The sequence below is a fragment of the Rhagoletis zephyria genome, unplaced genomic scaffold, assembly GCF_001687245.7.
Source record: "Rhagoletis zephyria isolate East Lansing unplaced genomic scaffold, Rhagoletis_zephyria_1.1 Rzeph_scaffold_00017, whole genome shotgun sequence".
Taxonomy (NCBI): domain Eukaryota; kingdom Metazoa; phylum Arthropoda; class Insecta; order Diptera; family Tephritidae; genus Rhagoletis; species Rhagoletis zephyria.
In genome coordinates, this window is record NW_016157101.1 from 710,641 (window position 1) to 727,642 (window position 17,002).

A 17,002-nucleotide genomic window follows, 5' to 3' on the forward strand; every position below is an offset into this window, starting at 1 on the left:
TTCTCCCTTGATTTGGTCTTGAATACTCCGTTGAGCCCAAGTATCAACTGCGCCACCAGAGTCGCTACCAGAGCGGACTCTTCTCCATTTTATCACAACGATTTTATCAACTGGCAATGTTGTATGTCCAGACCACCATTTACACTATAAATATAGCAAAGGTATTTATGGCAAAGTTTCAATACGACCTAGTCTAGATATCAAGCTCGTTGTAGATATCATATAAAAGACATACAATCAGAAGACTCTAGAGGTAGATGTCGCCCCGCCAGAAGAAGTTAAATATTTCGCCTAAAAATATGCACTACATACGCTACAGGGGAAATGGACGACCAGCCATTTCTTTAAATGAAATTAATTGCTGCTATATGTATGCATGTACATTAGACTGCATCACTCCCCACAAAAAAAAAATTGGTACTGATTTTCCACTGGAATTATAAAATCTATTATGTTTTAAGAATGCTACCAAAATATTTCGGAAAAAATCTACATACAAATATTAAAAAATTGTATCGATGGTATCTTAAAGAGATTTTTGATGCTGTTTTGTTTGTTTGATAGCTCTGTGTTGTGAACTCGGCTATGTTGTGATATAGGCAATGCTCATTTACTGCCTTTTTGAGACGGTATCCATGAAATTGCGTACTCTGTTTAATTATAGTGAGAAGAATGTTCACAGAAAAAAAAACAACCATTGTTCAGAATTTTGTTTTGTTTAAAACAACTAAAGTCGTAAAACTTTGTAAACTATTTGCTTGCCAATCATATAAAGTATTCTCAAATCTCGTGAGTCCTTAATACTAGAAACCCTGAAAAATCGAGTTACATACTTTAAAAAACGGACAGGAGTCATTTGACCCAACTCTTTTAAAATTAGTTTTAGTAACAAAAAAAGTATAATTTTAAATTAAAAATTCTTTATTCATTTTAAAAATAACATGAAATTTCAACTTTAATTTTTATTTTCTTATTTTAGTCCTTTTAGTCCTTTTAAGAAGCTATACTATATATTTAAGTTTGAAACACATCAATTATGCTTTACATTTTCTCGAAATTTTCCTTTTGATGCAGAAATGTTCCTAGAGCATTAAGATTTATTTACTACCTCTGTATCAAAAATAATACTTTTAAAAAAATTTCCCTTACGTCTTGTTGGCGGTTAGGGATCCAAATTTTATGAATTTTTCATTAAAGCACGAAATAGCAATTTAGAAAAAAAATAAATATTGGAAGTCAAATAGAAAAATGAGTCAAATGACCTACGTCCGTATTTCTAGTGTTAACTTATTAGTCACACAGTTTGTACTGAGAAAATCATCAAGATTGGTTTTCAATGCAAACATCTGACTGTTGTGAAAAAAAAATTTCACTAATGGTTTTCATATTTATAATAAAAGTTTATACCGTACGTTGATATGTAAAAAGTGAATCATTTGTGATTGTGAGTATTATTTACATATGTATCTACTCACACATAGATGAGAATTCGAGATAAGAATTGCTCTTATGAATATATACATACATACATACATTTATGCAAACATGCAGCGATAGCAATGTAATCGATCAATAACCCATGGTGATACCCGAATTAAAACGTTTGAGTAAAAAAAAAAATTATTTAAATAGTTACGAAACACAACACTCTAAACTAATTTACCACCACTACGCACTGCTAGCAACTTAATTTAAGCAAGACAAATAAACACGTGTGGCGAAAAAAAAATAATAATAAATTACGGCTAGGGAATGTATGTATGTAGACACCTCGAAAAAAAACACCGGCATATTTATAATACCTTTGACACCAAAGCTAACAAAATGAGGAGCAGCGTAAAAAAGACAAGTAAACATATCTGAAAATTTCCCATCAACATTGAAAAAAAAACCGAAAGAATAAAAACACATTTGAGACTCCAGCCAGCCAATTGCCTGTTCCCCCACTTTCGTACATTAATTTTATTCTGCTGTGCTCTACTTTGCGCTCGCAATCAGACTCTCTTTTAATCTGTTTAGTCGCTCACAACTCTTCGCTAACTACATATGTACATCTTCTCCATATACTTATGTATATATACATACAAACAAAAATACATATGTATGTACACACATTTATGTATATACAGAGTCAATAAAGTTTAGGTACAGCGAAGTTGTTGCAATATCGGCAACTATTTATTAAATATTTTATTTTTCGCGAATTTTTTATAAAAATATGGTTAATTCTACAACAAAATCCCCAAAAATCAGGGTTCTAAACCTTATGCAAAATTAAGGGAAATTCTGCAAATTTGCATCCAAATATTGCACTTATTATTTAAACTCTCTAGGAAAAAACTGAGTAAACAGTTTTTTAGCCCATTCAATTTGGTATAATAAAGTGCAAGTTGAAGGCACTGTTAACTCAGATTTTTCCTAGAGAGCGTTAATAAAAAGTAAAATATTTGAATAAAATTTTGCAGAATTTTCTTTAATTTTGCACAAAGTTTGGATCTCTGATTTTGATGTAGAATTAACCATATTTAAAAAAAAAATTAACGAAAAATAAAATATTTAAAAAATAGTTGCCCGTAATGTAAAAAAATTCGCTGTTCTTAAACTTTATTGACTGACTGTAGGTACAATAGACTGGTTGAAAAAATCAACTCTTTTTCAAAATCCCATGCGAATAATTTTTAGGACAGCGAAAAAAGACGCCTGTCAAAAGTGTAGCTCTCAATACTAAGAGAGGTCGCTCAGCACGAATTTCTTATTTTCATATAAATAACAAAAGAAACATTTTTTTTTTAGTTTTGAAATTGCGTAATAGCATTGGCAGCCGGCAACATTGACCCGGTTTAAAAGGTGCAGTTGATCAGCCACGAGATCGTTGGTTTTTGCGATTTTTTTTTTTTTAATAAAAATAAACTCTGAAATTTTATATTAGCTAACAATAAAATAAATTACGTAAAATAAAATAAGTCAAAAGAAAAAATAAAATAAAAATTATACATTTTGGGCAATCGCTCGAACCGAGGATCGAATCTGGGCTCTACGAAATTGTAGTACGCAACACTCGCCACTCGGCTACTGCGAACACCAAACTATCATACTTTGTTTTTGCTTACTTCTGCAATAGACAACAGCAGGCTGTTAATTGGGATCAACTGCAGATAAGTCTGCATAACCGAGTAGATCCAAAAATGATTATACCTTTCATGAACATCAGAAAATTTCCGTCGATTACTGCCTTTGAATATAAATGCTTGCGAGCTACACATACAAGGAGGAGTTATGGGTATAAAAAGAACTCATATCTGAACAATCAGTGGTCTGGTTATGACAAAAAACCCAATATCTGAAGAAGCAGTTGTATGGAGGCTATAGGGTAAGTGACCTGATCGTTGCGATTTTTTTTCACTGCAAGCTCTGTTGAATATAAGTGAAAGTGGTGCCAAATTTCATGTTCCTAGCTTCTTAATCGAGGAGTTTTAGCGAACATCTCGTATCTGAACAATCAGTTTTATGGGAGCCACATGTTGTAGTGTTCCGATGTTCCCGGTTCCGACAAATGATTAATAAAATATTAAAATGCACCCGATTTGCAAATTTCAGTATCTCTAAAACTGACGGACTGGATTGAGTATAAACAGACGGACAGACGAACAGGGCTAAATCGGCTCCTCACGACGTTCGGATTATTTACAAACAACGGACCAAAGCTCAAAAATATATATCGCTCATTCCGAAAAGTACATACCTAAAACAAGTTATGAAACTTCATAATTGAAAAAATTTTTCCCTGTTATTTATATGGAAAAATTTTAAGGACTGCGCGTAAGACATGTCTTTTTTTTCAGAAAGATAATCGATTTTTTAACCAGTGTAATATACATACATACATACATATAAGTAAGTAAATGGAGTAATAAAGCGGTTTTGTCATCAGTGTTGCCGTTTTGATACATATGTATCAAATTGGATACATTTTCGCCTTCAATTTTTAGGGATACTTCGTTTTTTTCCTCAGTGTATATTTGGATCCCTTTTCCCATAAGTATTCGTAAGTTGAAGGATTTTTTTTATTTATGTACGAGCTTAACAGTTGGCTGCTCATCCTGCAAGCAAGAAATTTTCTTTTATTCTTGCCACTTTGGAAAATTAATTTTTTAGCTACATAAACTGCATTTAATAACACCAAGTAGTTTGCAAATTTGAAAAGTTTTCCGACCTATAGTAGTTAATTGTAAGGCGAAAAATCAACTTTTCATCCTGAGCAACCCTTCCCTTAACATTCAAAGGAAATTGACAACCATGCCGATGACTAATTTTCAACAATAACTTGGCTGTACTAAAAATAATAACTTACAACTTCTAAATAAAAAAAAAAATAAAAAAATTAAAAATAAAATTAAATGTTCAGTTATATGTCGTTAAGCGAGAATTCAAAAAAGCCGGAAATAGAAATTTCTCTTGAAGGCGAAATTTACAGGCAAATGCAAGATTTTGAGAATTTTTTAATTTCATAGATAGCTCCTAATCCACCAGTTTCATTGAAAAACATTGTAACCATAATAGCAGGAAATAACAATTTACTGAACTAAATGTAATAGGTCGAAATTAGTTTAAATTAGTATTATTTTGATAGACTAGGAAATATTTTTTGCATGTATTATTTGTGGGAATCTAATCGCAGTAATAAACATTGAACATACGGAAACTTTGGCCCGTCGTTTTAGTCAGTATTTTCCATTCTAAGAAAAAGATCTGGGAGACAAAGGCCCTTAATTATATTAAAATTATGTCAAAAAGCTGCAATTAACTTTAGAGTCGACTTAATTTTGACTATAAATACGGGCCTTTGTTTCCCAAATCCGTGTCTAAGTATGGAAAAATACTGACTACATGTTAATAAGTTTGTTAAGGGGCCGAGTTTCTCTTCCAGAGATGTACTGTGTAAAAATGTCCGCTCTTTTCGGTGGATACATTTGGATACAATTTTAAATTTTTTTCTGGATACTATAAAGGCTAAGGCAGTGGCAACACTGTTTGTCATTGTTAGTCTCTTCTTCTCACACTACCACTGTCGCCTCTCCCTGACTTTAACGCACTAGTCGCCGATAATGCAATGGAATCACATTCTCCCGTTCTATACCTACTAAAATGGAACCGGCTAGCCGCTGATTCTATTTTTGCACGCTATACACTCAATGATATATATAGTTTATACATACGTAAATATTGTATAGATATACACATATATGTATATTTCCAGAAATATCTTAGCCTTATGATACTTTCGATATAGTCAGCCACGCGATATTCAGCGACACGCTAGACCTTTGGTGCCGCATCTTTGGAACATAGCTTTCCATTCCCCGATTTAAATGGACACCAACGAGCATTGAAAGTCGTTAACCTTCTGCCTAAAGTCGATGAAGTGCAATGCCAAAAACGTTAAGGTAGCTCGCAGCTGAGAGATGCGTTTGGCGTGGCAGCTGAAGGAGAGTGAACCAAACACAAAAAGAGAACCACAAGAAAAAAACAGCGAAAACACATGCGATCACATTTTTTTCTGGCTTCGAATAATATTTCCATTGCAGTGCAGAGAATACTCTTTTGTTTTTTGTGGCTCCACTTACCAGCAAATACGGCCCGGTTGGTGTTAGCCGCAGTCCACGGCATAGATGGCTACACAATTCCGTGCGCCGCATTAACATACGGAAACTTGTTACACATACGCCCGGCGCCATATTCACCCCGAATCCTGTAACTACACCAGCAACGGCAACGACACACCCGCTTTTCACACGCCCACCTCTTATTTTACCGCTTTACACCGTGACGCGCTCACAAAACAGCTATCAGCAAGCAATACAACAACGAATCGAACGATAACTTCACTCCACTTCACTTCACCTAGTTTGCGAATGCCGATGCAAACAAATTTCACTTAATTTTGGATTGAATTTTTTCCTTTTTGCATTCAATAAGAGCTTTGTTTTTTTGTTTGCAAAGCAGTTGTGGAAGGAGAATTTCACCTTTTTCTTCGATTAAACAGAAATTATAAGAAAACCTTTTGCGTAGTCTTTTGCTGCTACTCCTGCTGCTGGATGGTACTGGCGTTACTGCGCTTATTCACACACTTTGTCACTTTGCTCTTTTACAAGCTTTTATTTTTCTTCTTAATTTTCCACTTTGCATGAACGCCACACACACACACACACACACACAGAAACACAAGCGCGCGCTTGAATTTTATACTTTATTTATATAGTGGTAATGTAACACAACAAATCCCAAACACCGGGGAGCTCACTGGTGCTGGCGCTAGCACTGGGGCTCCATGCAGTTATCGGATTCACTTGCTCGCTCGCTCGCTTGTTTGCTTCGCTTTACTATGCCGCGGCGGCTGGCCAAGCTCCACGGTGCGAAGTAAAGTGTCCCCAACACGCTTAGAACGTTGGCAAACAACTGAAAGTTCTCTTTTGCCTGCACTTTATCACTGTGCTGCTTTCACTAGCATTCTGCTCTGTTTGCGGCGGTGTTGCCGGAGGTGAGAGCTTTTTTCTTGGAAGCTGTCTAAATGCTGGGTCATTTGGAAAATTTTGAGAAATAATTAAGCTTGGCAAAGAAAGTAACGCGGTCGAAAAGAAACGTTATGATTTCTTTAGAGATTAGTCTAAATTTTATTTACTAGGCAACTTTTGCTAAGAGTTCGTGAAAAAAATAAAAAAGGAAACAGTTGAGGGTTACACAACGGTGTCGTAAGTAAGTGTCGCATTGTTGTATGTCGTATAGTTTAAAAGCTTAAATAAATGTTTCGAGGACTTGAAACCATAACCAACATTTTTTTACAGTCTTAAGCAAATAATCGAAAAAGTTAAATTTGATTTAACAATTAAAAATCAAATAATTTCTTACTTAAAATTAAGATTTATCACATTGAAAACTTCTTCCACAAAAACATGTGCTAACAATACGACAGCACGCGGTTGGGCCAATGTCAAATGTTAATGTTGTATACGCATATAAAACTACCCAAAAGTTTACTTGAAAGAGCGTAAGCTTTTCTCTCTTAGCAACAGCAAGTTTGTATGATTTCTCTTTTATTGCCGCCACCGATAAATATATAGAAGTATTTGTAAATATATGCACGGATGTTTATACATATGTATGTATGTATGTATATATGTAGCATATATACATTTGTTAAACCAGATGGGCATCATGTGGAGCAATTTCATTGAGTAAAGCGCCTTGCAGTGAATGGTTGTGTGGTTGTGAAGTAGAATGGTACCAGTTTGCGTTTCAGCCCAACTAGTTCACTTTCTATCCTTTTTCAATATTAGCGACTTCTTCGGTACCCGATAATGTTTTTCTTTTTTAATGTATTTTTTTTACTAAAAATTGAAAATAATTCTCAAATTTGATTAAAAAAAAGAAATTTTTTGAACCTCTTTGTAATTTTCATGGTAAGAAGTAATTTTTATAAAAAAAAACCGACTTAAAAAAAATATATATATATATTTCATGATACAATGATCGGATCTAAACCAAATCGGTTGACGTGGTCCAAAGTTATGCGGTTACATACATAAAAAAAATATTCCGACGAACTGATGACCTCCTCCTTTTTTGGAAGTCGGTTAAAAATAATTTTTATATAGGTTTTCCTCGAATTTAAATAATCGCCATAATCTTTTATTGATTTGAAACATTTAAACCACCTCCAAGCAAATTTTAGTTTATTTGAATAGAAATTGTTTAAACATTTAATATTTATTTAAAATCTGCCATTAGAGAACCGGTAGACTTCATGCGACGCTACAGTCGACATTTGCATGAACAGCAATTCATTGCGTTTTATTTTTGACTTTGACAATTCAAAAGCGCATGTAGCTGAACTGGTAGGCCATTGCTTTAGCTATACTAGTTAATTAACTGGTAATTTTACTGACTGATTTGGCTTTTCACTGCAGGGTACTGGCTTGAATACATATTTGTATGGTACATAACTAAAGGCTCTGTTATGCATACTTGGCATTGCATGCACTGCTATACCATTTTTACGTAGAAATCAAAAACCAACAGACTTCTACGTATGTAGTGCTGTGCGTTCGATAACCGATTACACGCGAGGCTCATTTAACAGATTTCTTATGTGACAGCTCTCAAGCCATGCCAAGTATGCATAACGGAGCCTTTAGGGTGTACGTTAGGGTGGTCCAAATATTCATGTGAAAAAGTAAAGTCGAAATCTTTATGCTCACACCCCCTAAGATTGTGCTATACCTAAAAAAAAAATATACTCCTCCATTTTTATTTTGAAATCAAAACATATTTAGAAGTCACTCAAAGCGCTCAAAGTTTCACTTGTATTTCATACAACAAAACAACGTTTCGTAAAAATTGTGTAGAACTCTTGAAAATCAATGTTTCTCTTTCTTTCTAAAATCCCGACTTTGCTTTTCTGGACCACCCTAGTGTACGAATGTACATACTTTCATGTACAAATTTAATTTACTGTAAATTCGGCTGTTTAATACATATTTGGCGGAGAAAGTTAAAAGAGCCCCACGGAACGATTTCTCTATTTTTCAGCCTCATTGCGAGAGTCGTGCCGAATGCAAGTCGTTTTTCGAGAGTCGAATCGTATCGAAAATTTAGCGTCATTGCCTAAAATTTCCACTCGACTAGTGTATTAAAACGGAAGAACTTGGCAGCACTGCATAGTTTTCGACAATTTTCGTCGTTTACTTATTTCAGCACGACAGTAGACAATGCTAATGTTGTCGAGTCGTACAATTCAGCCTAATTTACGACTTACGCAATGAGGCTGAATATTTGTTTAGCAATTCCTATACATATGTACATAGTACATAGCTGCTACCTCATTTTAAGAAACTGAAGCTTTCTAACTTCATTAGTTTTTTTTGCCAATTCTCTTCAATGATGGACTAAAATTACAAATCAAATTGACTTGTTAATTCTTTTAACTTTCCCTATTTTCCTACCTGTTTTTAGTGAATAGGAAGGATATGAGCTTTAAAGCTATAAGCACACTCCCTCGAGGAAGCACGTAAGCAAGTTTCACCAACAAACATCCGCATCGGGAAAAGCTTTTATTTGAAAGGATATTTCATCCGTATCCCACATTTAAAAAAGCTTTACATGCAGTGTGTGGAACCACTCTTAAATTGTGTACTTTTGAAATTTTAATTCTGCTACTTACCGCTGGGGTTGTTATTCTTTTAGAATGTATAAATAAGGACAAACACTTTTGAGAATGTAATATTTTAGGCCTCTATCTATCTGTCAGTTTAATGAACTGATGTATGTATGTACATACCATATATCGTCGTTTAAAGTGCAAAACCGCGTATCAGCAAAATGCAAAACCGCGTATATGAGGTTGCATAAATTATTTTTTAGAGAGTAAAAACACTCATACATTTCAAAATGGTTCTCTTTTTTATAAAGAAATCGCATATCTGGATAGTATATTTCAGGACGAATGGATAAGGATTGAGCCAAGAGCTTGTGTGAGCAAATCCAATTTTTGGCAGACAATGTCAGTTACGCGGTTTTGTACTTTAAGCGGCGATATGTATTTTAACACGAACGCAGCAATCTAGTACACGGGTGGAGCAGGAACGCAGCATAGCAGAAGCATATAAACGACGATATGGATATACTACAAAATTACGGCCAACAAGACCCATTATGGTTGCAGTTAAGCTCGAAAATATGGCTGGGACTATCCGTATACACAACGAATATTCGTTAATTTTGCTTTTCGCATATCCAGTTAGTATCCGTTAATTTTATTATCCGAATATTCGGATTTTTATTCAAACATTCAAATAATCGGATTAGCCGTTCATTCATAAAATCCAGTTAGAACTTCCAGTCCTAGTCTAACAAGATACGATATGATGTTCAATTTGAGGCCGAAATGTGAAAATTTTAAATCAATGCTAAAAAATTTAGACACGAGGGGGGGGGGGGGGCTAATCAGTTTTGAGTCTAAGTACCTTTAAGTGTTATTAATGTCTTGTTCTGCGTGTCACTAATTGCTAATAACCTTTGTAGTATAAATACCGAATATTACGTCATTAACATCATTACGCTTTCAGTAATCGCTGTCAGAGCTGTCATCCATCAAATTCCTCTTAGAGAATAACACACCGACGGAAATATTTGAAGAAATGTCTACAGTGTATGGGTAAGGGAGTCGCTGGAAGATAACCCCAGGTCAGGGGTCACCCACGGGCATTGTATAGGTATATTGTTCATCGAAAATCTTCCTAAACAAAAACTACAATGTGCTGAAAAAAATGCGTTAAGTGGTTCTCGCCCAACGGAGAGGCCAAATGGGTCCTGTTTTTGCAAGACAATGCACCCGTACATACTACGCGAGGCATTTACTGATCGAGACTACCACTCACCATTCAGCGCAGACCTGACCCCCAGCGATTACTTTCTGTTGTCCAATTTGAATAAAAACCTCCAAGGACGAAGAATTTCGAATGAAGAAGAAATGACGATGGTAGTAGACGAGCATTTCGAAGACAAAGACAGCGAACATTTTTTCAGCGGGCTAAAATTTCTTTATGATAAATGTAAGAACTGCATTGAAACATAAGGCGGATTTATAGTAAAAAAAAATTTTGTTTATATTTCTATTAGCTATTTTAAAACCTTAGGCTCAAAACTTTTCAAGCTCCCCTCATTAGGTGAAGCAAATTTCCTTTGTAGTTTAATTACGACGCGCGCATACCCTATAAACATTCGGACTCAATTTAGAGTCAGAAAAGTGTCAGAATTTCGAGTTGTAACCCTCATTATGAGCTCAATAAAGAGTTCGAAAGAACCATATTTCCCCTTCTTCTTAGAAGGGCACGCAAATGCAAGTCCAAGTTAGGAGCCATTATTAGAGTCAGAAGTATGACGCTTTTCTGAGTCTTAAACACAAACATCTATACATAGTATAAAGGAAAGTCTAGATTCTTTGACTACTGAACGGATTTTGATGAGATTTTCTCTAATATATGTATTCTGTACAGACAGGGGCCGTGACCTTTGGTATTTAGAATTTCGATCGGTTGCCACCTGTCTAAAAATTATAAGATCCACGCAGTTCGTTGGATTACAAAAAATTAGGTGTTAAATGCAAGGAATTGGCCTCTAGATAAGCATAATTGTTTTATTTTTTTTTGAGTAAGGTTGTCACCTGTTAAGAAATTACTACATCCAATCTTAATAAGCGAAGACCGTCACCGTCAAACGAGAATACTTAGCCTCTAGAACTGCAATACAATCGGCGCAAAACTGTAGGTCCCACCCACCCTTTTGTGAGACAACATCAAGGCGCATGCCACAAATCGGAGAAGCTCGGCCAAACACTAACATATGTATGTATGTATAAGTAAGCGCCAATATACCCTACAAGACATTGCTGAGCACTTTAGGCAAAAATTCTCACACATTTACACTTTTGTTTTTGTAGTACGGCATAAATGAGTAGTTTGACTATTAGTACTGAGGACTTTCTGATGACAACATTGAGGGGAAAGTACTCAATTTTTTCCCATGGCCTGAACGAAAATGAGGACTTTGATAAGCACTTTTGTGATTAGGGATAATGATAATATGAGTACTCATATGATACTCAGCTGTCTTGCAGGGTATTATTGTTATTATTATGGAGAATTACTACACAGATTTGGACGAGATTTTGCTTAATATAATCTGTATCACCTTCTCTCCACCTCTCTAAAAAATTGTAAGATCTGTTCGTTGAAATACAAAAAGTCAGATTTGAAATGAAAAGGCTTGGCCTCTAGATGTTCAAAGTTTTTTATTCCTTGAATAGGGGTGCCACCTTGTTAAAAAAGATCGTTTTATATACATACGAAAAAATATCTTAACTAGGCATAGAACCAAATCTCCAATAATCTTTGACAACGTGCTTCTATAAGGAAGGAGACATTTTCGAAAGCGAAAATGGTTATTCAGGGACAAGAAAACGTATAACGTGCTATAAGAATCTTCTGCTAGGTACAAGATCAATTTTAACATATATTTCCTCTCTAAGCAACTTTCCATTCTCATTTTCCATGATTTCAATTAAAACTCAGTGGTGCATTTCTTCTTTCAATCCACATTTTTATTTACTTAATCGTTTTTTTGTTTTTTATTGTCTCTTTATGAATATGTTTTTGTTGTTTTAGTATACTTAATAAGCTGCTTCCTTATTTGCATAATATTTTTTTTGTATATATTTACTTTCATGTACACTGCCGGCAATAAGTATTGGCACAGCGAATTTTTCACAATATGTGCACCAATTTCTATTCTAATATTTTTCCGCTAATTCTTTTTTATAAAAGTAAATTCATAAACATATAATTCCTTAACTTTGTGAAACACTCGCGAAAATTCAGCAAATTTTCATGCAACCTTTCAACTTTTTATTAAGATTTTTTAGAATTTAAGTAGCTAGGAATTACCGTTGATTTTTGGCAATTTTTTTCACATAGTCTCTTCCATACACACAATTTTTTTTCGAAAATACGGTATATGGAAAAAGTGCAAAACACCTTTAACAAAAAAAAAAAAATCTCAAAAAGCAATGCGATTTTTAAATAACTCCGAACTTGCGTTTCTTTTAACTAGTATTTAATGGGCTACAAAACTGCATACTCAAGATAACTCCGAAAAAATCTGATTAAAAAGTTGAAAATTTGCATGCAATTCTTTTTGTATTTTCGCCAGTTTTGCACAAATTTTATAAATTATATTTTTATTTTTTTGTTGTTGCGGAATGAACTATATTTTTATACAAAATTTGCGGAATAATATTAGACTAGAAATTGTGAAAAATTGGCTGTGTCAATACTTTTTGCCTCCAGTGTACTTGTTCGGTTTTTTTGTTCTTTAAAGCGATACACTTTCACACACAACTTATCTAAAATGGTAAAATCAATAAAGTTGTTGAAGTTAACATTACATTTTTATTGACTTACTTGTTTAGGTTTGCTTGTTTTTATATTTGTTTTGTAACTTTTTTATTCTTGTTGTTCTGGGACACTAAATAATTACAAGTTAGTTGCATATGTACATATGTTGGACAATTTATTGATAAAAGTAGGTAGTTACATATGTATATGAATGTTATTTTTATAGCGGCATTGGTTGTGTATCTATATATGTATGTAAGTAGTATACAAATTGACCAACACACTCAACTGCATGTTCATACAAACACAATTTTTTTTTTAGCGTACATGCACAGATAAAGCTTTTCGATTTTTTGTTTTTACACGGAGTTGATGTATTAAAAATAGATTTGGTTTAGTATTTGCTTTCATTGACAGGCGTTTTTTGTTTTTTTTTTTTAGTGAGAAATATATAGTTACGGTGTTGCCATTGTGTTCGAATAAGTAAATACACATAATTTAGTATTGGTTAATATTTTTAAAAACTCAATTGAGGGATCTTCGAGGTCAGGCTGAATTTTACTTGACTACATAGTGGGTCAAATATAAATGTTTAATCTTTTTCGAATCAGTACTTCTCCAAATTTCGACGAAACTCCTTTAGATTTGTCTGGATTGAGCTACGAATAATAACTAATGAAACGCGAACCCATCACTATACATTTGAGCACTCAGAACATTTCAAACACTGGACAAAATCCAATTTGAGTGTTCCAAAGAAAGCGTAATTCATTCCATCAGCTGGAAAAGTAATGACTGGTTTTTATTACATTGCATAATATTCACTAGTTCAGCTATGAACTGAGGAAAGAATGACCACATTCGGCCAACAAAAAAGTGAAATTTTTTAAGACAATCCACCACACTTTGAAGCCGACAAGTTAAATAACTTACACCACGAATGGCTTTTTCATTCATTGTATTTTTCAGATTTGGTACACAATCTTATTACATTAAACGAGCAATTCTTGTATATATATATCCATAGCGTTCTCGGAAATGGCTCTAACGATTTTGATGAAATTTTGTACACAGATGTTTTGGATTTTAAGGTTATCTGAATAGGCACTATCTCCGAGAAGATTAGTATAAGGTTGCCACCTATTCGAAATTAGTTACAAATTAATTAAAACATCATAATATGGGTATCAAAGGGAAGGTATTTTACAGATCCCTAATTCAAAAATATTTTTAGTAGGGTTGCCACCTGTTTTGAATCACACCTTTATTTAATTTTTGTTTAGAAAAAGAAGGTAAAATATTGCTATTCATGGGTACCAAGAAAAGGTTCTTAAACAATGCTTTCTTTATTGTATATAAAATGTTGTCCCTTAGGATAATTGTGTAAGGTTACCACTTATTTTCGATCCTACACAATTTATCTAAAACGTCGCCAATATGGATATCAAATGAAATGTAGCTTTGGCTAGAAATTAGAGCTTTGGCCAGAAAATATTTTCCGTCAGGGTTGCCATGCTTCTATGCAATACAAATTTTTATCTTGAAAACTTTAAAAAGTATATGCACCCCAGGCAAAGCTCGGCCAACCTGGTACTGTTAAAATTATACTTTTAACCGACTTCCAAAAAAGGAGGAGGTTATCAGTTGGTCGGAATATATATATATATATTTTTTTTATGTATGTTAACGCATAACTTTGGACCACGTCGACCGATTTCAATAATTCTTTTTGCATCGGAAAGGTAGTGTCTCAGAGGTGGTCCCATACTAATCTGGTGTAGTTCTGATCATTGGATGATATATATATTTTTTAAGTCGTTTTTTCTTTGCTAAAAATTACTTGTCAAATATAAAAAAATGTCATGGGTGCAAAAGATTTATTTTAAAGAAAAATATGGTGCGGAAAAGAAAGGGAAGACTGTACGATTCATTAGTAGGGAATTGGGGCTTGTATAAGCATAACTACTGTGGTGTAGTGCCGCAGAACCAGTTTCCGACTAACATCAAAAACGAAAGAAAATAAAAAGTTGCAGCAGGCAATGGCAAACCTCCATGTCTACTGTGCCATGAAAAAAAATCGCTTTTCAAAGGATGGATGTATTTCTCTCTGCTTGACTGACTTGAAACTTTGAAAATATTTCTAGCCTCTAGCCCATAATCTAGAAATAAATCGTGTAATTTTTGTGTGAATTGTTTCTTCTTAAATTGAAAACGCATTGCTTTGAAGTTAAACATTTTTTATGTCCTGCAGTTGTTATCGAAACGAAATTAGGTATTTATGTACATAAAATTTCCCCTAATTTAGAAAATCATAAATTTCGCAATTTTTCGCCCGACAGTGATTTATGTGTAGTGCAAGTAAATTTTTGTTTTTTTTTTGTTGTCCAAGCCGCTGCATTGTTTATTTCGCACATAATTAGCGCCATATAATTAAAGCTGCTGATTGCAGTTATTGTTATAGAAACAAATTTACAACAACTACTACTTATAGGATATGTTTGTATAGACTAATTTTTACTAAAAACATATTCGTATTTATGTTTATATGTATACTTAACTAGCTTAAATGTTTAATTTTTAATTTTTATACACTATGCACATGGACTGTAACTAAACAATTGTATTGTAAATTTATATACAAATAGACATACATACATAGATACACTATAGTATGTGTACACTGCTGACTACTACATACAAGCGTAATTATTACTAATTAGATACATAAAAAATACAGTACACGCAATTTTTTTTCATTTGACTGCCTCTATTTTCATCATCTAATATACATTTGCTTTTGTATACATAACTTAGTTGGAAAAACTACATTTACATACACATATTGCTTACTTACTCGTATACATACTTACATATAACAGATTTTTCTCCTTCACTTACATACGTATTTATAAGCTACATAAATATTGACTTTAATTGCCTTAATTTCCTTTACAATTACGCTTCAATTTTCCTTTCGTTGACTGCGTATGCTCCGACGCACGACTGCCTAAATTTAGCATTTTGCCAATTAAATTATGTACATCAAATTGAATAAGTAGTACTTTATTGACATCCAACGATTTGCTGCTTTCGAGCGCCGCTCCTTATAGTTCCCGCTAAAAATGCGTCCAGCTGTTACGTCTATGATGTCTATATTGTATACTTTTAGGCGTTTCATCCTCGTATGCCATCGCGTTGTTACTATTATCATCAGTTTGTTGTTTGAGCCTTACAAATACCAATTCGAATTGTTTTCGCAGTTTGCTGCGCAGTCGTCGGAATTGCATTAGCTATCACGTACCCGTGGAGAGGTCATCTTTCAGCCATTGCGGTATGGGTCGAGAGCCCAATTTCTTCAGCAGTTTCACAAGGGCTGTATTGTGGCTAAGGTAGTAGCTAGATGGGAGTAGACGAGAAATGAAAATTAATAAAAAAAAACCGAATAATAATTAACATCAATAGCTTTGATTAGATAAAGCGGTGTCACTAGTAATACGATAAAATATAATTTATTCTTGAATTGCTGCAATACAGACATTCATCATATTATTCAACTTGGAAATCGATATTTATAGACATCATTTATTTACCAGTCTTAATATCGCTTTTGCTATAATTTTATTTATCAAAAATATCGATGTACTATTCAACTTCGTTATCGATATTTTTCAGTGCGAGATATTTTAATCGATACCTCTGCTCTTCACAACACTTCGTCAAACCCTAGAATTCCTGAAAATTTATAAGGTTCCTTGGTGGTAGAGAGCATACATATGCGCTTATCCTTTGCCCTTATTGAGCCTAGACGTCGTCGTCTCGAAACGCCCTCCTGCTCAAGAAGTAGGTGCAACGGTATTTCTTTAGCTAAGTTACAAAAGCGACAGAGGTATTTTGAGCAAATTCCTCCTACCCCTGTAAGCTGTAAAGATGCCTGTGATAATTCTCAGTATCTACTTTGGAAGGTTAATTAGAAGCCTGTAGCTCTACACATTGTATCAACCCATTAAGCTTTTGGTTTGGCGATGTCCTGTGGTGCTTTGCCAGTGTTTTTCTCA

At 34.0% G+C, this 17,002-nt stretch overlaps 2 protein-coding genes across 11 annotated transcripts in view; both read right to left on the minus strand.

The window, feature by feature from the left end:
- MCU (mitochondrial calcium uniporter) overlaps positions 1 to 6,491 on the minus strand; it is a 153,356-nt gene extending 146,865 nt beyond the window's left edge. Inside the window, exon 1 of one of the 3 annotated variants that reach the window (XM_017613447.1) lies at positions 5,625 to 6,491. In XM_017613447.1, the coding sequence (XP_017468936.1) occupies positions 5,625 to 5,735 (111 nt within the window). In that variant the 5' untranslated portion in view covers positions 5,736 to 6,491. The remainder of the gene's footprint in view (positions 1 to 5,624) is intronic. The other 2 variants (XM_017613482.1, XM_017613453.1) reach the window with 2 other exon arrangements.
- Positions 6,492 to 14,795: 8,304 nt separating this feature from the next.
- Positions 14,796 to 17,002, minus strand: part of sfl (N-deacetylase and N-sulfotransferase sfl) — a 248,848-nt gene continuing 246,641 nt past the window's right edge. For all 8 annotated transcript variants that reach the window (XM_017613546.1, XM_017613521.1, XM_017613513.1 and 5 more), the window contains one exon: positions 14,796 to 16,343. In XM_017613546.1, coding sequence (XP_017469035.1) covers positions 16,241 to 16,343 — 103 coding nt within the window. In that variant the 3' untranslated portion in view covers positions 14,796 to 16,240. The remainder of the gene's footprint in view (positions 16,344 to 17,002) is intronic.